The sequence below is a fragment of the Suricata suricatta genome, chromosome 6 (assembly GCF_006229205.1).
Source record: "Suricata suricatta isolate VVHF042 chromosome 6, meerkat_22Aug2017_6uvM2_HiC, whole genome shotgun sequence".
Lineage (NCBI taxonomy): Eukaryota > Metazoa > Chordata > Mammalia > Carnivora > Herpestidae > Suricata > Suricata suricatta.
Genome location: NC_043705.1, coordinates 139,392,416 through 139,418,300, shown reverse-complemented (window position 1 = coordinate 139,418,300; position 25,885 = coordinate 139,392,416). Strand labels below are relative to the sequence as shown.

Below are 25,885 nucleotides of genomic sequence, written 5' to 3'. Positions count from 1 at the left end.
GCTGACAGTACTGCGCTGTCATAATCATGCATTGCCTTCTGTATCTGTAAGTTTTAAGGTGATTTATTGGGAGTGGCTAATTCAGGTCCGCTTTAGTTGAGCCCCTGTCCCAGAACACAACAAACATTCACAAATGAGTGTAGGAAAGCAGAACCTCCCAAGGATGCGGCATCCCCGGGCAGTGAAATTAGAGTGTGTGTTTTACAGAAGGATGGGCTTAATTTTTAAATTACACAGCAGAAGGAGATGATTTATATAGTCAGAAAGGGCTTTGGAGGTTGATTTTAATACTGGCCCAAATATAACCTGACAAACTTAATCTTCTTAGGTCTTACGTAATTTCCAAGATCAAAGTTTGATTGTATGTAAGTGACACTTTAGGACAGAGATGTAGCCACCAAAGTCATCAATAGTGAAAGCTGAAGCTGCAAGAATGACAGGGTTTCTAGGGGCACCTGGGTGGCTTGGTGGGTTAAGCATCTGACTCTTGATTTCAGCTCAGGTCGTGATCCTCATGGTTCCTGAGAACGAGCCCCATGTTGGTCTCTGTGATGACAGCATGGAGCCTACTTGGGATTCTCTCTCTCCCCCTCTCTCTCTCTCTCTGCCCCTTCCCTGCTCTCGCTCTCTCAAAATAAATAAATACACTTAGGGGGAAAAAAAAGAAAGGGCTTCTAAGGGGTAAGTAAGTTATCAACTTAATTCCAAAGGATTATTTTTACCATTAAAAAAAGGTGTTACTAAAAGAATGCACTAAAATAAACTATTAGAATTAGGCAATGCCTCAGACAGGCACTCCATTAATGTTCTGTTGAGGCTGTTAATTTAGGATTATCAAAGGGATAATAAGCACACAACTGAAGACAGACACTTTAAAGACTAGACACCTGACTGTGGCACTTTTGTTTAGATTTACATTTTTCAGGAAGTTTAGAAACATTTACTCTTAGGCTAAATTGATTCTGTCAAAATGATATAAAAACTTATCTCTATGTACATCATGAAGAATAATGCCAACAAGATTCACATTCATCTAAAACGGACTGAATCTGCATTCATTTCCACCCTCTCATTCTCCAGTCTTACTGGAAGGTTAAGAATGATTTGAAGGTTAAGTGTTACTGTGCTTTAAGTGAGTGTAAATTCCCAGAGCCACATCAAATAAAGAGGAGAACATCTTTCCTTATAAAAAATGTTGCATAAGAATAAAGGAAATAGTTGGTGGAAATTATATATACATATGCAAATGGGCCGTTATAAATCACAAAATCAATGAGAAGAGGTCAATTATTTGTACGATTATCAAATTGAGTTTCATAAGCTCATAGCACTTTGGTCATATCTAACTGCAAGTTAACTTTATAAAGTACAAGTATTGACTTTTATTTAAGTTGAAATACTCATCAGTTTCATTTATAGTGACCATTTCCTCTTTATGAGTTTTGGAAAACTTGTCAGCTTATACGTATTTGGAATAGAGTTGGCTAGTTATTTTCTTCTAATCTTCACTAGTAACTTTAAAAGCTCATACATAGAAGTTTCACTGAAGATTTTCCCTGAAAATGGTAGTTAAGGCCATCCACCATTCCTAGAATTAACCAAAGAAAAAAGCTCAAGAGGGTTGTTATGCAAGGAAGCTCCGAGTGATGTGGAATTATTCCAAGGACAGGGTCTCGATACTTCATTTTTAAGTCTGTCTGTAGAATGTCAATCTTGTCTGGTCAGCTGCTTTCAATGTGTAATGCTCTAGGTGAAAATTAAAACTCTAGTGGTCCCAGGATGTACTCATTTAGTTTTTAAACTGATTTAAAGTCAACCGATGCTATTGGCTTAATCAGTAGGCTTTTTCAAGTTTCCTATTGTATATGGATAAATAGGAGGTCAGTGACGTACTCACACTTATGCAATAACTCATTTAGTTTCTTTACAGCTGTATCCAATAGATAGAATTGAACAAAATGACATTTACCACATAATGGACTTCAAATGTATAACTTTAGTTTAAAATGTATCGCTCAAGAATTTTATTATGCATGGGATTTTACATGATATTATAATCACAGAACAGTATTTTTTATAGCTCATTACAATTTCTAACTATTTCCTTGTAAAGTTTTATCATCAGATTATTTACCATTTAAAAAACCTAATGGTGCACACAGAGGAAAAGTATTATATATATTTCTTCATAAGTTAATTGCCTAAAGAAAATAGAGCCATATTTCTTATTATCAAGAATTGTGAAAAGGAATAGAAAATTAATGGAAATCAGTTTAGAAGAAAACAAAAATTTAAAAACTAAATCCTGAAAACACTGCAATGTATTTATGGAGTATACTAACTTGAAGAACCAGTGTTTGGTTTGCCACAAATCACAGACTTTTCCTTAGAAATCTGCACGGCTTAGCTGTGCATTCTGTTCAGGTCCCTAATCCAATAGCTTCTCCCAATGGACGTCTTGCTGGCCCTTTGATCATTCTTTCAAAACTAGAGCAGTTCTCATAACCCTTTCATGCTTTTAAAACTCACTGAGGACCACAAAGAGCTTTATTTATATGGGTGATACAGAATGCTATTTACTGTAGATGGCAATGACCCCGTCATGCACCAAGCAGCCTCTAGAAAGCTCCTGTGACTCTGCCCCAGTGAGACATCCTCACCCTCACTGGGTGAGAATGATCGTGGAAAAGCAAACACCATCGTAGGAGTTTTGAGAAGTGGATGTAGCCCCCCTGAAAGGGTCTGAGGACCCCCCACGATTCCCAAGTACACTTTGAGAACCCTGTTCCACTCCACCTTTTACAGACTTTTTTTTTTTTTTAGCTTGTAGCCATTATCTACTTGAGCTTATAGTATTCAGATTACTTGATTGCAACCTTTTCTGACTAGTGTGCAAATGCCACAAGATCGGAGACTCTTTGTGCTGCCTTTAATAAGTACTTAACACATACGTTTAAAAAATGAATGACTGTAACACCGCCCGTGCCCATAGTGCTACAATAAATCCAGCATGTTACGGTTTGATTGTATCAGTTGCTGTTGCAGTGGCTTAGTGTTTGATCAGGGGCAGTTTCAGTGGTTTAACTTCTGGGGGAAATCCCACAAGATGCCCCTCCTTGCACTGTCTCCTGACAAAAAGGTTGCTTATTCTGATTTTCTCCTCAGAGCTTTCAGCCTCTCTAACTTTTCTTATACTCATGCCAGTTCTGATTCGTTCCTCCCTTTTACCAGCTTTGGTTTGACACTCATACTTATGTTTTGGACACCTGTGTTTTGGACAGTTTGACAATTTCAAAACCCAATTTTATTTTTATTAAAAATTCCCATCAGGCTTTAAACTCTGTGGCTGATCCCAGGACACCCTACTAAGACAGGAGACGATGTTTTAAGGAGAAATTACATCATGTTCTTCTTTGCCTTGGGAAGGAAAAGGTATAACATGACTCAAATATCCATGTGATAGAAGGAAATCAAAGAAAAACAAATTGAACTTTAGTTACAAACCAGATAGAGGTAGCATCTTGAAGGGAAATTAATGATAGCTTCTAGGAGGACATTACTATGTCCTGGGTGCCACCTGGGTGTTTCTCCTTGACTTTTGCTCGTACCCCCCATTTCTGCCACTGATAACTTCCTACTGGCCCCGTAACACCAAAGGCAGTTGGGGAAGTGTAAAGGAGTGAATTTTGAAAGGAGCCAAATGGACGCATGTAGTATTTAAATATAATTTTAGATTTGGAACTATGACAAACTTCTGGAAAGAAGACTGTCGTTTGCATTTCAAAAATCAAAGTCAAAGATGAAGTGATTTCACAGGAAATGAACAATCCAAGGAGGAACTCAACTAACTTGAATAAATGCATTTCCAGGGAAAGACTTGGGATCTCCAGTCCCGGTGATAGTTCTCAAGTTCTCGACTCCTGGTGGAGCAGCGGGACTTTTAAATCTAGGTTTTCTGACTCCAAAGGTGGGATGGGCTGTTTTGTACCCTGATTCATTGGCTCTTCATTGGGTCTACCTAAGACTGGTTTCCATCCTAACAGAAAATGAAACAAACCGGCACTCCTTCCCTGAGTATGATATCAGTATTGTGAGCTGTGATTTATACATTTATTTTTTGATTCTTTTAATTATTATAAAAAGTTTTACTCCTAAACTAGTTCTGCATCCTTTGCATGCTTACTAAGAATTATGAAAAGCTTCACTTCATGAGGATGTCCTCGCCTTTATTGTTATTACTGCATAAGCATGTATAGAGTTATATTTTACAGTGTCTTACTAACTTGCTCCCTCAATAATTCTCTTGCTGCATAACAATTAAGTATAATCACAGTAATTAAATAAAAATGACAGACTGTAAATCAACAGCGAATAACATATTCACCTCTGTCCAACTACATATGATTATTCAATTTGGATTCTATCTGCTCAGAATGGTAACTTACATGATTGATTCTTGATTTTTGAATATGTTCTGATTTGAAAACACAGAATAACATTCTTTTCTTTGCCATAACATTCAGAATAATAAGCTCCTAAGCTTTACATCCTCCTGAATGCTGGCAGTTTTCTAGAATATGGTGGAATTTCGGTTTGTCACTATGCTACAGATAAAGTAATTACTGTTTCAAAATACGTTAAGAAAATTAACATTGTCCATAAACAGATGTCATTTGCTCCCAACTTGTCCACTCTATTTCTGATTTTGATCAGCAAATAGTTTTGTTAGTTTTTGGTTAAGATTTAATCACCCTTCTCTCGGAGAATCTCAATGATATAGGGATTAAATAAGGTACTTAGTCCACAGCAGTTTGGGTCCAAGCTGTCCATTATGTGAGAAGTTAATGGCCCTGAGTTTCTATAACTCCCCCCACCCCCAGTAAATAGTAGCAATTCTCCTAGTGACTCTGCGACACATATTTGTTAGAATTGAAATTACGCAGCCAGCAGTCACGAACTAGTGGTGAGGTGGCAAAGGCTGTGCACGTGATTTACATACTGTTTAGGATAGCACTTTTTAAAAAATGCCGAGAGGTAGAAAACGAGGCTAACTGTGTGACACTATAGTCAGTGCAGAGACCTGTGATTGCTTGCCTTAGGGTCAAGAGGAGGGATTTACTAAGATTCAAATTTATTTTAATCAGACCCTGGAAATAAAAAATAACAAAAGCTTTTAAACACAGTGAATTAAGTACTATGTGCTTGGGGATTGAGATTCCTTGCCATTTTAATACCTTTTCAGCTGGTTTTAGATTGTGTTCAGTGTTGTTTAGAGCTAGGACTAGACACCTGGCTCTCAAGGGCAGTGTGTCAAGTCCAATTGAACGTTAGCTGTTTCATGTCTGTTCTTGTAGGGAATCCACTGAGTAATCACAAAAACAAGGGGCGATCAGAATATGATGGGCTTGCACTAATTCCCTGAAATGTGCCAACAAGCGCTGCATATCCGTGTGTTAAGTTTATAAAAGAAGAACATAAACATGGCATGTTGTTCTACTATTTAATGGGATGTTGTGCGGATTATTCGCTTTGCTCCCCCATAATCATTCTCGGTCCCTTTTGCCACATAGAGTGTCTCACGGGGGTCCCTTATTCATTGGTTTGTGATCAGATTTGGCCAGTAGTAGACATGCGGACATCAGAAAGCAGGAGGAGAGAAGTTTACTCTGCTGCTGTGCTGCGTCTGGACTGCTGGGACCGTCCCCTGAGCCCTCCCGTCACGGCCGCCGTGGTGAGGGCTGCTGCCTGAGCACGCCAACGGCCATCGCTTATTCCCTCCATCTTGCCCACTCCTTTGTAAACAGGCCCTTAATGAACGTCTCTGTGGTTAAACTCTTTTGGGTGGAATCTATTTCCCAGCTGGACCCTGATACAACTACAAAAGCAATGGAGACTTTAATTTTATGGCCTTGTAAACACTTAAAATTAGCCATAATTGATCCCTAAAATAATAGTTACCTACCCATTATTTTACTTCCCGGATGCCTGTGTGGCTCAGTTGGACAAGCGTCTGACTTCAGTTCAGGTCATGATCTCATGGTTCATATGCTCAAGCCCCACATCAGGCTCTGTGCCAACAACTCAGAGCCTGGAGCCTGCTTCAGATTCTGTCTCTCTCTCTCTCTCTTTTTCTCTCTCTCTGCCCTTCCCCTGCTTGTGCTCCATCCCTCTCTCTCTCTCTCTCTCTCTCTCTCTCTCAAAAATAAGTAAAACATTAAAAATTGAAATTAGTTTCCCCAAATATACTTAATTAGTTTAGTCTTAAAGAGACTCTGAAAATATTAAGAACAAATGTATCTTAAGAATGACAACAGGGGCGCCTGGGTGGTTCAGTTGTCTAAGCATCTGACCTCAGCTCATGTTTGTGAGTTCGAGCCCTGTTTTGGGCTCTGGGCTGATAATTGGTGCTCGGAGCCTGAAGCCTGCTTCAGACTGTATCTCTCTGCCCCTCCCCTGCTCTCTCTCTCTCTCTCTCTCTCTCTCATAAATAAATAAACATTAAAAGAATAATAGCAATACTCTTTATTGTGGTTTTTGATCCTTTGGCATACAAATTTTGGATGGTGACATTATGACCTCAGTTTTTATTTTTCTGTTTTCCTTGTTTTTTTTTTTTAATTTTGTTTTAGTCTGTTTCACCTTGCTACTTTTGTATCTCAAACAACAAAGCAGGGACTTGCAAGAAAAACAAAAAACTAAAATCCTAGGAGTCTTCAAAAAGACAATCCAGGACATAATTTTTTGTCTGAAAGACAAAAATCCAGTGGTGGCCAAACATTCCAAAAAACCATACTGGAGAATTTAACTTTCCCAGAACAAAATACATCACTTGTAGTTAATTTTTGAACACGTATTAGAGGGAAACAAAAGTGAACACTAACAATCCATTCCATTTCTCTCGTGTTTAACAGTGATTCAATTAGGGAAGCTCGGGATTATTCGTTGATTAAAAAAAATTTTTTTTTAAGTTCATATATTTACCCCTTCTATCACTTTATCTCTTCTACTATTTTATTTTATATTACTTTATCTCTGCATTACCTTTTATTATTCCCATCTTTCTTAATTTCTTTGGTTTATTTAGCTCTTTTTACAGTTTCCCCAAAATGAGTACTACGTTTTTTTATCTGGTCTTTAAAGTGAAGATTTAACTCTGAGTACACGTTTCCCCCCCTTACCACTGTTTTCATTTTAAAATGTCACTATTTTATTTGATTCTTTTATATATTTTTTTCAAAGTTTATTTTTGAGAGAGCTAAAGCAGGGGAGGGACAGAGAGCAATGGAGAGAGAGAGCAGGCAGGTTCTGCTTCGTCAGCACAGACTCTGATGCGGGGCTCCAACCCAGGAACTGTGAGATCACGTCCTGAGCCAAAACCAAGAGTTGGACACTTACTCCGCTGAGCCACCCAGACACCCCGCTATTTTACTTGCTTTTTAAGTAGTATGTGACTTTTTTCCCCCTCTTTTGATTTGTAGATCCAAATGCATTTTCTTAATTTTAATGTGAACAGTGACTATATTTTTTCATTTTATTTACTTTTAATTCTACTGGGTCATTATTAAAGAATGTAGCCTTTCTATACTTTTTTTCAAAAATGACTTTTTTTTTGAGAGAGAGAGAGAGAGAGAGAGAGAGAGAGAGAGAGAGAGAGAGAGAAAGCATGATTGGGGTAGGGGAGCAAAGAGAGAGGAAAGGTTGAAAATCCCAAGCAGGCTCCATGTCTTCAGTGCAGAGCCTGATGCAGGGTTCCATCTCATGAACCATGAGATCATGACCTGAGCTGAAATTAAGAGTCAGACGATTAACTGACTTAGCCACCCAGGGGCTATCCTTTTTAATTTTCAGGACTGTCTTTACTGCTCAATAGCTGATCAAGTTTTATAAATTTTCCTAGACATGTATAACAAATATATGGTATCATTCAACAGATCTAATTTTTTAGATATATTTATTACACTGGTTTGTTATTTATTTATTCCAATTTTATGTGTCTTTTTCTTTTAAGCATTCTGTCTGATTCTGTGCATTAAAATGTTTACAATAGTATTTTTCACCAATTTCCTTCACTCTTAATGATTTTATTTTTTTATTTTCTATTAAAAAATTGTTTAAGGTTCATTTATGAGTGAGAGAGAGAGAGCACAATCAGGGGAAGGGTAGAGAGAGAGAGAGAGACAAAAAAACTGCAGCAGGATCCAGGCTCTGTCAGCAAAGAGTCTGACCGGAGTCTTGAACTTGCAAACCCTGAGATCATAACCTGAGCTGAAGTCGGTCGCTTAACTGACTGAGCCACCCAGGTGCCTTTTAATGATTTTTATTTTAATATTCAGATGCTATTCAGTTTGAGACATCATGTTCACTAGATGTTAGTATGGGATTATTGCATCTCTATAAGCAAAGGGACTTTCACTAGATCATTCCTCTTTCACCTTGCCTAGTGTTCCAGCATTAAACTTCACCGCCTCTCACAAATTCTTCTCAATCCCAGTCTATATTGCTCTACTATTTTGTTTCTTTAACTGCAACATTTATTTCATTAATTTAAATGTGTCCCTTATCAACATCACATAACTGTTTTCTTTGTTTATTATGAACTTTTTATTCTTTTCAAAGAATTCAGTGTGCTCACCCATAGTGCTAGGCTAATATATTTGATTCACCCCTTCTGTTTCAACTTCTTTGCCTCTTATTTTACTTTTCTTTCTTCTTTTTTCCTGCACCTTCTGGGTATTGAAGGATATTTCCTCTCCCAGGCTTATAATAGATTATGTTTCTCTATTATTGTATGAACAATACAATATCAAATATCACCTCCCTCCCAAGACATACTATTTTATCTGTTTTCCTTCCTCTAAAAGAGTATGTGTTTCAAATATTAATTAAACATAAGTCAGATTACAACTACTCCTATAAGAGAAATACATTTATTGATTTTGAGAGAGAAGTAATAATGCTACATTTTTAAAATATAAAATACAGATAACAAGGATACTATAGATCATGCATCTTATTTTAGAAATTTCATTGAGGGGATGCAAATGGGTTTAAGTAAATCTGGATACTCAGATGCTATCCTCAGAGCAGTGGTATAAAAATTGCAGAGAAAGTGAGCTAAGGCATAAATTTAATGGTTTCAAGATCAGTATGTATCTTATTCTCATATCTTCCTTTTAAGTAGCAAAACGTGATGGGTATTCAAGGAGTTGTTTTTTAATTAAGAAATAAAATGCTCCACTGATTTCTGATATAGAAATGACCAGTGTGATATACGTTTTAATGATTTAATTTTTAGTTTTTTTGTGGGATCTTATTACACTAAGTCCAGAGAATTTTATGATTTATTAAAGTGAAGCTCATTTCAATTCATAACACTTTTATTCCTATGCCTCAATCACTATGGTTGAAAAATATATAATTAGGAAATGAAGAAATTTTTAAATATTCTATTGAGGTTAATATGCAGTGCAAGGTGGCCACATATAGAAATACAAGGGGTTATTGGATAGTTCTGTAGCAAAATACTAAGTAGTTAGTACTGCTTATATTTTATTGATTCTTTCTATTTTGCATAGTTGTTGCACTGTTTATGATCTCTACCAACAATGATCTGTATGAATAAAGCATTCACAGTTAATTTCAAGCAGACACTGTACTGATTAAACAAATATCTGGTGAGTTCATTCAGTGTGATAGTCTGGCTAGGTGCCAAAAAGGATATCAGAAAATTGGGAAGAATCCCCACTATGTCAGCAATTGGTGAGAAATCTAGGACTTAAGAGGGCCTATGACCTAATGTGAGTTGGGATGGAGTAATGTGGTGAGGAATTCGATGAGAGTGGAGTGAAATAGATAAAACATGTGTAAACAGGTTGAAGTCCTGTTAGATACAACTTATTGTGTTAATTATATTAGAATAAAGTAGACTCATATTTTAAAATTGTCTCCAAGCATCATCGTCATCTGACTTACTTTCACTTGTAGCGTAATCCTGTGGGTCAAGTATTCCTGATTCCTGCAGTGACCTAATACAGGAGTCCACCAGCTCAAGACCTGTTGTGAGTTCATCTTCGATGTCTTTTTGACCATCTAAAACACAAAATTTTAAAGCGATGAACAAACACACGCTGTTGTTATCATTAAAGCTTCAGGGTGCTATTTAGTAATGAGACTTATCCTAACCAATGAGATTACCTCCTGAAGTTCTCATTAGATTTCACATGGTAATCCTTGGTCACCCAGTATCACAAACCAAGGCCAGCAGCAATTCCAGGCATCCACGGAAAACATAAAGGTTTCTAGGGAATTGAGAGAACTTCCCTTTCAGGAAATCACGAGCTATCACAGGATCATTGAATTTTAGTGTCCTGGTGCTCTCATACTCATTTTTATCAGTCTTTTTCCTGAAGTTCACAAGAATATTAATCAGCAGGCATACATGTAGAAATTGTACCTTACCTTGTGATTGCCAGTGAAACTGCTCTTCCGCTGAGCTGTAAAAAAGAGAATACACAGATGTAAGGCACTGGTTAGAAACCGAGGGCCCTAGACTAGAAGACACAAAGATGCGTTAGAGTAGCAATGGTGGCTCCATGGTGTGTCCGTTAGATTTTTACAAAAGATCCCGTTTTGATACAATCTTAACTTTAATCCGTTTGATGTGTATCTCTTTTGATTCACAGGCACTAGAGTGTTATAAATGGACACTGTTCAATCATTTTCAGAGAACAGCTTCTTTTTTTTTCTTTTTTTTTTTTTTTAAAGCGCCAACCTATTATACTCATCTCTTACAACAGCTTTTACATAGATGCAGTCCTATCCTGCCCAATTTCAGTTATTTTAAACTCTGATTCTCACTGGCTTCATATAGATTTCGTGAGGTTGTCTAGGAAAGAAATAACCTCCTTTTGCATTATAAAGAAGACACAGGAAATCTCTTCTTCTAGACATATCACCTGAACAGTCCCTTTCAGCTGACTATTAGTTTAAATTAAGTCATTTACAAATTGTAATTTGTACCTTACCAATTATAACACTTTACCCTCAATTGAATATAAAGTCCCAAATTCTCGCTTTGAAAATATGTCTTACAGGACGACCTAGAGAGAAAGGGTTGTTCACATACATAATATGCCAAAGACGATTCACAGAGTTCATCTGTTGAGGTAACATAGGTTAATTATGGATGGATTATTAAATATATAAAATTTGGGGTACCTGGGTGGCTCAGTCGGCTAAGCGTCCGACTTTGGTTCAGGTCATGATCTCGCAGTCTGTGAGTTCGAGCCCCGCGTCGGGCTCTGTGCTGACAACTCAGAACCTGGAGCTGCTTCAGTCAAATTCTGTGTCTCCTGCTTTCTCTCTGCCCCTCCCCCACACGTGCTCTGTCTCTGTCTCAAAAATAAATAAACCAAAACCAATTTTTTTTAAATTAAAAAAAAGCATCCGACTTCAGCTCAGGTCATGATCTCACGGTTTGTGGGTTCAAGCCCCATGTCAGGCTCTGTAGCTCAGAGGCTAGAGCCTGCTTCTGGGTCTGGATTCTCTCTGCCCTTCTCCTGCTTGTGCTCTGTTTCTCTCTCAAAAATAAATAAACATTAAAAATTTAAAAAATATATACATAAAATTTAAAATGTCTAAATATGCATAACTCTTTTATTATACATGCAAATACTTTGCATGTATACTTTCTAGATGCCTTTTTTTTATACATCAATAATTGGTAAGAAATCTAGATGCCAATTACAGACAGGTATCATTTTGAGGATGATTTTCTACACTTATTTCACTAAATCTTTTACTCTGATCGAGCAGCTTCTGCGAACAACTCATCACTTGAACAACAGCAAGTGGATTTTAGACCCTTGATCTGCACCTTAGCGATGGCGTCAGAACACGTTTACAGAGGGAAAGGAAAAGGGGATTCTGGCATAATCAGTGTTCAGAAAAGCTACGATCGGTGTACGTGAACATAAGAGTAGTACCTTGAAGGACAGGTGACTTTTCCTGGGGTGTCTCACTCCCTGACCAATCCATTTTGTGAAACTGGAAAATAGTTTCACAATGGTGAAAACTATACATAGAACTGACACATGAAATGATACCTTTACAAATTCAATCCAATGCAATTTTCTCTTGTTTCAGTAAGGTGGTAATATATATTTATAGTGGTAATATCTATCTATAAAGTTCCACACTTAAAACAGAAATGTAGTCCTAAAGTCAATACTTTGAAAATTGCTGCACATTCAGCTAGTAACATTTTATTTTATTTTTTTAAATAAATTTAAGTTTCTTGTTTTTCTTTTTTTTTTTTTTAAGGGAGACAGAAAGAAAAAAAAGAGAGAAGGGGAGGGGCAGCGAGAAAGAAAGAGACAGAATCTCAAGCAGGCTTTGCTCTGACAGCATGGAGCCCGATGTGGGGCTTGAACTCACAAACCAGGAGATCATGACCTGAGCCAAAACCAAGAATCAGATGTTTAACCAACCGAGCCATCCAGGCACCATGGTAAGTGGCATTTTAAACAGGAATAAGAAAACTGCTTTCATATTTGTAGTAACTGAATGGTGTCCCTCACCCCAAAGAGGTATGTCCACATTACATCTCTAGAAACTGCATATGGCGACAAATAGAAAAAGCAGTTTTTCAATGCTTATTTATTTTTAAGAGAGAGAGACAGAATGTGGGGGAGGGGGGCAGAAAGGGAGAGGGAGACACAGAATCTGAAGCAGGCTCCAGGCTCCAACCTGTCAGCACAGATTTTGATGCAGGAGTCGAACTCACGAACCATGAGACCATGACCTGAGCGGAAGCTGGATGCTTAACCGACTCAGCCACCCAAGCACTCCAGAAAAAGTGTTTTAGTAGGTCATTCAACTAAAGGTCTTCAGATGAGATCATCCCAAATCTCACTACAACTGTCCTTACAATAGAGACACAGAAGAGAAGGTTATATGTAAACGGATGCAGAGACTGGGGTTATGCATCTACAAGCCACGGAATGCCTGGAGCCATCAGAGCCTGGAAGAAATAAGGAAGCATCCTCCTCCTGAGCCTTCACAGGGACAGCAGCCCTGCCAACACCTTGAGCTAGAACTTACAGCCTCCCAGCGTTTGACAGAACACATTTCTTTTGTTTTAGGCCACTCAGCTGTGGTCATTTGTTAGGGCGCCCCCAGGAGAGTGAGGCAATATTTTTCCGGTACAATAAAAATGGCCTCACGTCACACCCTCCAGGATTTACTACTATCCATGTTGCTGTGGTCCTCTGGTCAGTATAACCCTTTACTAAGTGCTTACTGTATATCTTGGCTTCTCTGATCCCTGTCAACCACAATGCTCTTTTTGGAAGAATAACAGGCTTATTTGGTGTTAAACAACTTGACCACACAGATCATAAGGAACTCCACAAAGATTTAAATTAATCTCACTCCAAAGCTCATATTCCTAACTCACAATAAAACATTGGAGGGAAACACACTCAGGCGGCTTCCCACCCGAACCAGAACGAGTAACTCAGTAGAAGACACTGCACTCGCCGCCCCCTTCTTGCAGGCACGTTGAAGAGCGCACTTCATGCCACCTGGCACGTAGATGGGGACACGTGACAGGAAGCGACGAGGGCCACTTCCTGCCCCGAGCACAGAAGAGCAGGCATGAGACCTTCACGCTCCCTCTCCTAATCCCCCACTGAGCTGGGTCCCTACTCAGATATCCGCCAACCCAGAGAAGAGACAGCATGAGTGACATAAACCACTGTTGTGCGAAAACTCTGGAGTTGGAGGGGAGTTTGTTTCTGCTGAATAAATGTCGCACTGAGTAATACGGACATGTGGCAGTATTTGAGTTTGGAAGGCGTTTCTTGCCTCTCTTCCATTTTTGCAGTGGAGCGCTGGGAGAAAAGGTCTTGGGTCACTCTAACACAAAGAAGGCTGTGTGACAGTTTTTACTCAATCTGGGAGACGTATCTGCTCACGTTCAATGATGGGTGGTTCTGTGTGCATGACCACACATCAGAGTTTCCTATAATATTTACTTTCTGTTCATCTCTTTCACAAGTGTTTCAATTTTATGATGCAACACATACAAGAATAGACTTTTTTTTCTTATAATGGAAAGAATACCGTTCCCAGTGAATATAAAACTATTCGTCTCAAAAACAGAGGAAGCTTCCCTTTCACCACATAAAGAGCATTAATCATTTAAAAGGTTTCCTGATTCCTTTAGCACAGATAAAATGCATTAAAAGTATGCCTGATCACAGAAAATAGAAGTCCCAAGAGAACCTGGTGTGGATTTTATTTCCATTAAGTGCTCACTTGACTCTCTGTTAGGGTATTCTTTGCAATTGTATATCTTATATACTTGATTGCTTCTCTTAAAAGCTGCTTTTAGGTGGATGTTTTTTAAAAAAGCAAACAAGCGATTTATTCATCTGATAACCACAGATTATGCCTGTGTCTCAGACATTCTGATTTCAGGTGTTTGGGAAACTTTCTCCCAATTATAACATTGAATTCAGTATAACATAAAAGTTATTTCTCAAGTAGTTGTAACTTCCACGTATGCTCAGTTTCAGAAAATAAGTTTGCTTTCACTACCACAATGCTCTTTTTTCAAATAGAAGTAATCTGTGAAGAATTAAATTTAATAAAAACATAAATTAGATTAGCCACTATGTATTTAAACAAAAAACTATGTACAAGTTCCAGAACCCAATTATTGTGAGAAAAGTATGTATTTGTAACAAATGACCTAACGTTTGATCTTTAAACATATACATGAACATGTCCATAATTCCGTAGTGCTAGGAAAGAGTTTTAAAAACAATATATTAAAAGTACAACCACTAATAGCTAACGCTTACATAGCTCTAACTTTCTACCAGGCTGTATTCTAATTGATTTACAGTTAATTCCCATGACAACAGTTTTGAAACAGGTACTATCTTCCCATTTTACAGATAATGAAACTGAGGTAAACTTGCTGGTGGACCCACATCCAGCAAGCAGTGGGGGGAGGATTATGACCTTGGGTCTCCCGCTCTAGAGGCCACATTCTTTGTTTTTTATTAAAAATTTTTTAAATGTTCTTTCTTTATTTTTGAGAGACAGTGGGAATAGGAGAGGGTCAGGGAGAGAGGGAGATACAGAATGTGAAGCAGGATCCAGGCTCTGAGCGAGGTATCAGCACAGAGCCCGACGCAGGGCTTGAACCCACGAACCATGAGATCATGACCTGAGCCAAAGCCAGACGCTTAACTGACTGAGCCACCCAGGCGCCCCTAGAGGCACATTCTTAACCACCATACGATTCACAGATCTGGAGACCTCAAAATTACACCCCTATGCGATAAAAACAAAAAAATAAATATAAAACCATAAAGCAAGTTGAAAAATAAGCCATTTCCTGGGAGAACATATTTGCAGTGCAGATAACTTACAAACATTAAATAACTCCTACAGATCATTTTTAAAATAAAGATCAAACAGAGGCAAGATCAGTAAGTATACTTACAGCTGACACATGACTGAAAAAAATCTAGAATGTACGGTCATGGCACATATTAAAGAGACTCAAGCCTATTAGCAATCGGAAGAATAAAAACCAAACACAGGCAATTCTTTATACTCCACAGGCTGTCAAACAATTAGGAAGTTTGACAATATCACGTGTTGGAGAGAAGACGGAGGAACAAGAACTCTCATACGTGGCACTTGTGAGAGTAAACCAGTCACTTGGACGAGCAATGAAACAATACTTGGCAATGTTCTATATGCAGATGCCTAATCACCCAGTAAGTCTGCTTTTAGGTAGAACTTCCAAGGATACTTGAGCACCTATGCCCGGGACACCCGTGCAAGACTGCTCATGCCTACATGTCACCAGCACGATAAACAATGGAGATAAACTAAGTGGTCAGTAATAGAGAATGGACAAATATAAATACTATGATTGCATACAAAGAGAACATATATATGGAATCAACATGATTTAGCAGTTAAAATAAATTAGCCAAATACATAATGGAGCAACCTAGGTAGTTCTCAAAAGCAAAATATAGAGTGGAAAAATGCAAATTTCACATGATGCCAATTATGTGAATTTTAGAAACAGTGACTGAACGAGATTGCATATAAATATATATACATATATGTATACACACACATATATCCACAGAGGTTATTCTTTGGTTTGAACTGGTTTTTCAATTATATCTCTATCTATTGAGCAAAATCTTATTAACACAGATTAAAAAGATACATTGAATTTTTTTAATTAAATATGTTTATTTTAGAGAGTGTGTGTGTGTAAGCAGAGAAGTGTCAGAGGAAGAGACAGAATTCCAAGCAGACCCCATGCTCAGTGCAGAGCATGACACGGGGCTCGATCTCATGACCATGAGATCGCGACCTGAGCTGAAATCAAAAGTCAGTTGCTTCACCAAAGGAGCACCCCAGGCACTGATACACTGAATTTCATCATGGTGGCAGCCTCAGAGGGCAAATAGAGAGAAACATCTGAGGGAGGCTAAAAGGGGATTTCTCTTTTATTCTTAATGTTTTATTTCATGAAAAATGAGGAAAAATATTAACATTAACTTAGGAATGTCTTAGTTGCTTGGAATAGGGAAACATCATGATTCTTACATTTAGAAATGTCTCCTTTGATGCTGAGATAAATCTTGGTGACCCGGTTCTACACAATATTCTCACTGTTGATAGAATCACTCATAGTTGAAATTCGAATAATGCCAAAAAAATCTGAAATATGTTAAGTCCAAATAATAGAGGAAAAGAATGGTTTTAGAGATATAATTAGTTTGTCTCTATTTTCTAGGTGATAAAAGTGACAGGATCACTTCTGCTGTTTTGATATAAGCCCAAAGATTTCAAGTAAATAACCAATAACCTTCAAGTTTTGTGGGCATGATGTTGGGGAAAAACTAGTTTAAACCAAAGAATGACCTTTGAGCTCTGAGAAAAGTGATTTTTGCCCTCATCATTTCCAGCATGATAGGATCCTTACCCACCTCCAGGCCACTTCTAATATATATATGGAAGTTCAGAGAGTTTGCTTAATGTCAGGAAAAGACACAAAGCAAATCATTACTCTAGCTACTCTGTTTGTCATGACCCTGCAAAAATATATTTCCTTATTTTGTTTTTCAGCTTTCTGACGCCCAGAGCGTCAATCCCTACACTGTATTGTGTGATGCGTTATTGCTCACAATATGACTCAAAATGAAATAAAGGCAAGGAATGATGAGGTTTTTTTGTTGGTTTGCTTTCAAGTTAAGCAGTGTACCTAAAACATAAGCCATAAAACTATTGTGAAATAAATGTTTTCAGAACTGATGTTTGATCTTTCCCTACGGGAACAAAGTCTCATATTTATTTTAGGTCAGTGTGACCTATAATCGCACTCTATCATAAAATACTTCTCAGTATATGGTCTTGCATGCATCCACAACACAAGAATGGGTATTGGTTGCAAGATAAAATGACCTTGGTCAAAAGTCCCACATATGTGGAAATGGGACATATTCACTAAAAATGGTGAGAGGTGGGACCCAGCGGAGCTGAGATGCAGGCAGCTTTCCGCTGCATTGTACCCAGACCATATTTGTTTGATTCCTGAGAAACCTGCTCCCCTCAAAACTTCCTGTGGGGCTAGTTTTACTTCTTCTACTGCCTTGTGGTCTCTAAGAGCATCTGCAATATATTCCTAAACCAATGTCCTAATCTCTTTGCCATGCAACTGCCATGTTTATTTCTTTTGTAGATCACTGTCCTCTTCCTGCTTTACCTCTCCTCATTAGAAATATAATTTTACAGCTATTATAAAAACGTTTTCAGGGCTACAACAGCTAGCTGGAGGACCACAGAGCTCCCGAACCAGGGGGCCGTCTGTAGTGGCCAAGGGTGTGGACTCACAAGACAGACTCCCTAAGACTGGAGCCCAGCTCTGCTAGTTTCAGTCTAGGACACTTTGGGCAAGTTACTTAAACCCTCTGGGCACCAGTGGAGACATTCTTAGAGTGAAATCAATTAGTTTAAATCACACGATGTATTTATTAGGTAATCAGCTCCTGGTGCTGTCTGAGCACGTGTGGAATTGCTTCTTATTCTATTACACACCGCTAGCATGGCTTATGTGGCCTGTAGGTATGGCTTGCACTATTTTATCCTTTGGATCCCACTGCAGTCTGTTGTGGGGGGGTTAAAATGGGGGACAGTCACAGGGACATGAGAACAATGGGCATTAAGCAAATACCCAGGCACGGTGGTGTGGTGCCTTACCTGTCGGTCACGGCCAGTTCTGGAGAAAATGGAAACAGAGTCTGCACAAAGCCTTGGTGAGCGCTCATGGTGGCTTTGGGAATAGAGAACAGAGACACGCAGTGCCAGCTCACCAGGGCACTGCAGTCTGATAGAGGCATGGGAAACAAGCATGAAAGGCTGGGAGAATTACTGCATGAAAAGGTGGGTTCAAGGCACGACTGCACACAGGTCCGTAGGACCCTGAGCAAGCCACTTAGTCTCTCTAAACATCAGTTTCCCCATTTACAAAATGGAGATTTACTAGAATTTCCCATAGTGACCTTTTGAAAACCAATATATGTAAAACCCACAGAACAGTGGGGGAACATAGGAGGCGTTAAAAAAAAAAAGTCAGCTCTCATTATCACAGGCAGAACAGAAGGCAGAGAGAGCACAGTTCACTCATGGAATTGAAAGTTCCACAGGTCCACCATATGCAATTCAGCTTGTCCACACTGGGGACCAATAAATACCATCACACCAATATGGTGTAGTCTTTGCAGAATTTACATCATCCATCTTGTCTTTTTTCTACACTAAAGCTGTAGAGAAAAAGAGGCAGTCTGTGATTTCCAAATAAAGATGACACTTTAATACTGTAAATTTTCCAATCGGTCCAGCACAAAATGCCTCTGCTGGCAACCACTACTGTTCTTCCCATAGTAAGAAAAACTTATTTTCAAAACCTTGGAAGAAAATAAATCAGACCCAAATTGCTCTTATTAATTTCTTTTTATTTTGAGACAAGGGAAATTCATATTCTGAAGTTAATTTTGATGGAGTTGTTGACTGACAAATTATCCAAGCGACTGATACCGCCAAGTGGCTCCCACACTGGAGGCTGGATACACACAGCTTCAACAATGTCAGGTTTGTGCGCTGGCCAGCCAGAGCTGAACAACAGGGAAGTCCTATGAACTCTGTTTGGCTTTAATTCCTTCAAAATACACACTCTAGTTTCTAGCAACCAGAAAGAATTAGCCCTCGGCTCAATCCCCTAAATGCACTATCTACACAAAGTCAAGGTCTTACCATGGGAAACACATGCGTTCAAGTTTCTCTCCTTCAAATGCTTTACTAGTTTTGCAGTTGATTGTAGTTGTATTACAAGAGGCATATTGTGCATAAAATTCAATATCAGAAGGAGGAACAAATGGTAAATTATAAACTAGAACATTCTCACGTTATAGCTCCCTTTGTAGTTTTCTGGGAGGCTTCTCATGAATGAGCTGGCTATTTTTTTAAATGCTTACGCTAATGCATCAGAATTTTACAGTTGTTGAAGCAAAATTTCTGAATGGCAGCCACAATAGACAATAAAGTTATCAAAATAGTTTTGTCAATGAGCACTCCAAAAATTGGAATGTAGTAAATTGCAATTGCAGATGGCCAGGGATACTGTTACTCAAAAAAATCTGTATTCTAGTAATATTTTGAAATGCCTTCCAAACCACCAGAAACTGAGTGGTTTATGCAGTTTTTGTGCTAAGTGTATACTTCTGCATTATACACCATGATATTCATAATCTCCTTTGGGGTTCTTTGCAATTCACCGTTAGATCTTTGGTGAGCCTGAAGGCTTCACTCATGAAATTGAGGGTGAACAGAGATCTCACTGCATTGTGCAGTTGGATCATTCGTAACTGATTTCTCGGGCAGGAGAAGAGGGGCAGGTTTGTCTGCTGACCGAGGTGGTAGCTATACGAATGTTCTCAGATGTTCCAAGTTCCAGTCTTTTGCATTCAATCTCCCAGAATTGTCCCTGTTGTTAGGGTCCATTCAGTGAAGGGAGCATCTTAACCTTGGAGATATATCTGGACAAAAGGAGAGGGTCAAGTTTTTGTTTTCCTAGCTTCTTGGGATCAGGTCTCAGGTCATGTTCAGGGGTGTTCCTCACTTTTCCGTTCCTCTGAAATGCCTGACTTGCATCTATCTGTTCTTGCTTCACAAGTGTGTTGTCTACTACAGATGTGTCAAACCTTGAGTACTGAATTTGCCTGAGTGTGATATGATTTCATTAATATAAGTGAAGCTAACACCTCTTAGATATTTAATGGAAGTTTAAGCGAATAGCCATTGCCTGTTTCACAGAACAGAGAAGTCTGAATTTTGTTTTTCTGTCTTTGAGTAGCAACAGATGATCTGTAAAAACAAATTTCAATTTCAGTGTCCTAATGGAGCAGAAATCATGTCATGTTCATCAACTCTCATGGAATTCTAGATCTCTATGTCCTTATGGTGTGTAGCGTGGTTTTAAAAACCATTTGAAGGTTCAGTTCAAATGTTTAATGGGTACACAAGTGTTGATGTTTCATTCATAAAAGCCCCAAACTAGAAACAACCAAATATTCTGCAACAGGTGTATGATTGACCAAGTTAATACATCCATACCAAAGAGAGGGGCATAGCCATAAAAAGAAATGGATTATTGATAATATGTCCCAAATGACATTTTGGAGGGATCTTAAGGGAATTATGCTGAGTAAGAAAGGTAAATAACATTCTTGAAATAATGAGATTATAGAACTGGAGAAGATATCAGTGGTTTCTAGGTCTTCAGGATGGAGGGTGAGTGTGGGGTGACTATAAAGGGGACACACGAGATCTTATGGTGCTGGATGCATCCTGTACCTCCTTGTGGTGCTGGCTGCACTGAACTCAACACACCACACACACACACACACACGCACACACACCCACACACAGGAGAGCACATAAAACTGAAGAAATCTGGCATTGTGCCAATGTCAATTTCCTGGTTACGATTCCATGCCACAGCTACATTGATGGGAACTGAGAGCAGTTATAGGATATGTCTCTGTGTATCTTATTTTGTGACTTCCCATGAATCTATAACCATTTCAAAATAGAAAGGTTAAAAAATAGGGAGTGCTTGGGTAGCTCAGTAGAATGAACATCTAACTTTTAATTTTGGTTCAGGTCATAATCGACACTTACTGAGATCGAGTCCCACATCAGGCTCTACATGGACAGCCTGGAGTCTGCTTGGGATTTTCTCTCTCCCTCTCTCTCTGCTCCTCCCCTGCAAGTGTTCTCTCTCTCTATCAACCTCAAAATAAAGTTTTTTTTTTTAAGGTTAAAAAATAGGGGGTATGGTTTGGTATACTTTCTTTTCTTTCCCCCCTGAACTGTTTTCTCTTTATGCAATATGCTATTTAATTATTTCCAGATAATAATTAAACTAGACCTGAAAAGACTTCAGGGAGAGTGGAGTAAAGAGAAAGGAAGAAAGGAACAAAGAAAGAAGGAGGAAATAAGAAGGGGAAAAAAATGAAACCACTGCTAACTTCTCATTATCTTTTCTGTTCTTCATTCAGTTGGCAGAATGAGTGGCTCTGCCCTGGGCTCTTCTCTCCTTTGTTCTGTGAATGAAGGCATTATCCCTGGGGCACAATATACTAATCATCCTGCCCACCGCCATTCAGATGCAAGGAATAGTGCTGCTTCTGACTGAAAATTCGTCCATTCTACGTAAGCTCCCTGCTCATCAGGGCCCTCTATTACCTTCCATTGCCATATGGTTTTGGGGGAAATTAAAAAGGTTATTTTGGCTTCCAGTACTACAGCAAAATACAAGTCTTAATGCATTCTACCTGAGTCCAAGAGCCCTCACATGATGCAATTCGTCGGCTCTCTGGAAGCATATTTATTGAAGTTCGGCTCACACCTGGCAGACTTGCTCTCCCTCCTCACGCTAATTCACAGGGGAGCTACCCCAGGGCCAATCTGCTTCCACAACCCCCTACCCACTACCCCGACTTCTGGAAATTGGTTTCCTTGGTTACATCTGTCTGTGGCTTCCCATATTTAATGTGGTGGGGAAAAAATCACACATTAAAAACTGCCTACTTTCCAGCCCTTAATATCTGATGTTTGAAACTGAAAAGCTGGATCAAATCTCCCCATCTTCTCCCTCTCTTATCATCACAGGGTGCCTTTATCTGTCTAGAGTCCTCTTTTTTAAGAAAGAATGAGGATTTGAATGTGAGATCTCACTAAACTATTGTCCTGCCTGCCAGACATGTAAAACCATTTTAAAATCCATGAATTGAAATATCTGTTAATGTTCTTAAGATATTGAAAGCAGATCTCTCTCAGAATCATTGTTTGGGATCCTTAGTCTCCGCCTACCCATTCTCCACTGTGAACATGCCTCGAAAACCACTTCCTGCAGTTGTCATTTTTGGAAGCTCCCCGGGATCTCTTCCCTGGGGCTATGAAGGGCTCTGTGCCTGAAGGGTGGGTGTTAACATCCGGTCCACAAGGATTCTCTCTCTCCTTGATTACACTTTGGCTAGGCTCCTGGGAGCTCTCTTTTTGACTAGGACCGATCTTTGGCTCCCATGACCTTCCTGGCAGAGTCTAGGTCTCACAAGGATCCTTCCGAGTCAAATTAACCAGACCCCCCCACAGCTGATGTCTGAGGACCCTGCAAATCTCACTGGGTTCCTCACTCTCCCCCCTCCCCCAGGTGCTGTCTGCTCACCTGCCTTGCCTTTAGCATGACTCTTGTTAGTTTAGCCAAAATCCCACCACCCCTCCTTACTCCTTCTTTTAAGTTTATTTATTTATTTGGAGAGAGAGAAGGAGAGAGAGAAGGAGAAAGAGAATCCCAAGTAGGCTCTGTGCTGCCAGGGCAGAGGCCGACCCAGGCTCAATCTCATGAATCATGAGGTAATGACCTGGGCTGAAACCAGGAGTTCGACACTCCCCACCCTTACTCCTGATGGTTTCTCTGAGTAACTTTCCATCCATTGACCCCTACCCTGGTCCTTGGCTTTAAATTCCCATTTTTCCTTGTAGTATTTGGAGTCAGGCCCAATCTTTCTACCTCACTGAAAAACCCCACTGTGGCAGCCCCCCCTTGAATAAAGCCTGCCACACCAGTCTTTTACAAGTATCACTGAGAAACTCTTTAGTTACCATCACCACCACCACCTCGGACTTCCCACAGCCCGAGGGGAACATGCAAAATCACAAGCAAGGTCACCTCCCTCTGGATCTCAGTCTTCTCCTAGGTACTTAGATGACACTAATGTAAGGCTGAACCAAACAGACGCCATGACAGGCTTTGTTTCCCCTCTAAGCTAAAAGGTCTAAAGTCAGTCTCTCTGGAACCATTTGGCTATTCGGTAACCATTTGGCCATTTGGCAGTCATACATTGCCCGGGGGTATCCAATCAAGAAAGACCAGCTACCTCTCCCCACATTCCTAAGGGTGAGACCTGCAGATGGGAACTTTAGATAAGACCCTGTTACCTCGTGTTAAAGTTAACCCCATAGTCACCAAACAAGACCCTGAACTCGCTCTGTAATTGGTTAATTTCAAAGATACCCTAAATGTTGTAATTGGGTCCCGCCAAAAGTAACGAACGCTCTGAACAGTGTGTATGGCTAGAGCTGCTGCCAATACTGTTGTACCATTATGATTGGGTCACTGTACCTGTGTCACAATTTCTTGTAACTCCCCCTTCCCAAACCCCATAAAAACCCTGCTCAGCCCTTGCTCGGGGCTCTCAGCATGGATCCACTGCGCTGGTGAAGGCTGTGAGACCGAACTTAGGCCCGGCGAGCCTAAGCCATAATAAAACTGCCTTTTGCTTTTACATGCGTGCCTCGGACTCCCTGGCGGTTTCTGGTTTTGGGGTGATATTAAAATCTTGGGCATTACACTACCAGGCAGGCTTCATGGGCTAGAGACCTTGCAGTTGTCCCAAATTACAACTGTGTCACTCTCAGAGGGCCCCCTACCTTTGAACTTGTGTTTTGCAAGTGAAATCCAACAAGACGCTGGAGCACAGGAGCGGCGATGCACAATGTGCGTGTGTGTAATTCTCATCTGGTCTGGCTCACTACAGAATGCTTGCAGTGCCCTGGTGGACCCATGATGTGTTGTAGGAGCCGAGCAAGACTCCAGGTGAGTACCAGGTAAGCATGTTATGTTTATGACTGAGTAAGCAGGAGTGCTGACTGTCCCCAAAAGGCCATGCTTACCCTTCGACCCAGAAGAAGACACTGATGTTGTTATACCCAAGATTTCTTTATCGCCCCCAGAAACCAGAGACCGCCAGGGAGGCCGAAGCACGCATGCAAAAGCAAAGGGCTTTATTACGAATTTAGGCCCAGCCAGCCTAAACTGGAGCTCACAGACTTACTGGATCCACGTGGAGTGAGCCCCGAACAAAGGTGGGGTAGGACTTTTATAAGTTTGGGAAGGGGGAGTTACAGGAAATTGTGACACAGGTACAGTGACCCAATCATAATGGTACAACAGTATTGGCAGCAGCTCTAGCCATACACACTGTTCAGAGCGTTCGTTACTTTTGGCGGGACCCAATGACAACATTTAGGGTATCTTTGAAATTAACCAATTACAGAGCGAGTTCAGGGTCTTGTTTGGTGACTATGGGGTTAACTTTAACACGAGGTAACAGGGTCCTATCTAAAGTTCCCATCTGCAGGCCTCACCCTTAGGAATGGGGGAGAGGTAGCTGGGCTTTCCTGATTGGACACCGCAGTGGTCTGCTTTTGCCCAGGGTAATGTATGACCATTAAATGGCCAAATGGTTCCGGAGCGACTGACCTTAGGCCTTCTAGTTTAGAGGGGAAACAAAGCCTGTCATGGCGTCTGCTAGGTTCAAACTCGTGTTCTTACAATGTTCTAAGAACCATGAGCAATCAAGGAAGCCTATCACATCCTTTCTGACTCAGGTTACTTCATGTTATTCTCCTGTGTGTGCCAATTCCGTATGCCAAACATGATGACCTAGAAGGAAAGGAAATGATATGATAATCTACTGTTCTATTTTCTTTTTTTAAGGCTATTTATTTATTTTACCGAGAGAGAGAGAGAGAGAGAGAGAGAGAGAGAGAGAGAGAGAGAATGTATGGGGGAGGGACAGGCAGAGAGGGAGAGAGAGAATCCCAAGCAGGCTCTGCACTATCAGCTCAGAGCCTGACATGGGGTTTGAGCTCATCAACTGATCATGACTTGAGCTGAAATCAAGAGTTGGATGCTTAACTGGCTGAGCTACCCAGCTGCACCAGTTCTATTTCCTTTCAGTCCTTCCTTACTCTTCAGTAAGAAAATACTGGTAGAATATGTGCATATTGAGAATGAAATAAAAACAGTTGAGGTAATTGCATAGTGTTTCCACTGATCTGCCAAGAACGAAATATGTATGCATGTATGGGCTCTGAAATATGAATTGTATCATTTCAGGCATTTAACATACAAATTAAGAACTCCTATATTTGCATTTAAATCTGGCATACACAATATAAAGATAAATAGTAAAATTCATGATAATAGTTTAAGTTTTAATTTTTTTATTTAGAAGGGCCTTAAGTAGTAAATACAAAAATATCATGACAAGGAGGGAGAGAGAGAGAGAGAGAATGCCCGTGAGCGTATGTATTAGGAAAAAGCTTGAGTATCTTTTTAGTACCTTTAATGGCATTCCACTCCCTGCTTTTTAAACAAACTCTGTGTTTTCATTTTGCACTGAGAGTTGCAGATTATATAACCGGCTCTAAACTT

General features: G+C 39.7%; 1 protein-coding gene across 1 annotated transcript in view; it reads right to left on the bottom strand.

The window, feature by feature from the left end:
• LOC115293567 (catenin delta-2-like) overlaps positions 1 to 25,885 on the bottom strand; it is a gene marked incomplete at its 3' end in the record, with an annotated part of 535,470 nt that overhangs the window by 21,245 nt on the left and 488,340 nt on the right. The window contains exons 4-5 of the mRNA XM_029941286.1: positions 10,459 to 10,493; positions 9,973 to 10,089 (exon numbers count right to left, since the gene is read on the bottom strand). Of these exons, the coding sequence (XP_029797146.1) occupies positions 9,973 to 10,089; positions 10,459 to 10,493 (152 nt within the window). The remainder of the gene's footprint in view (positions 1 to 9,972; positions 10,090 to 10,458; positions 10,494 to 25,885) is intronic.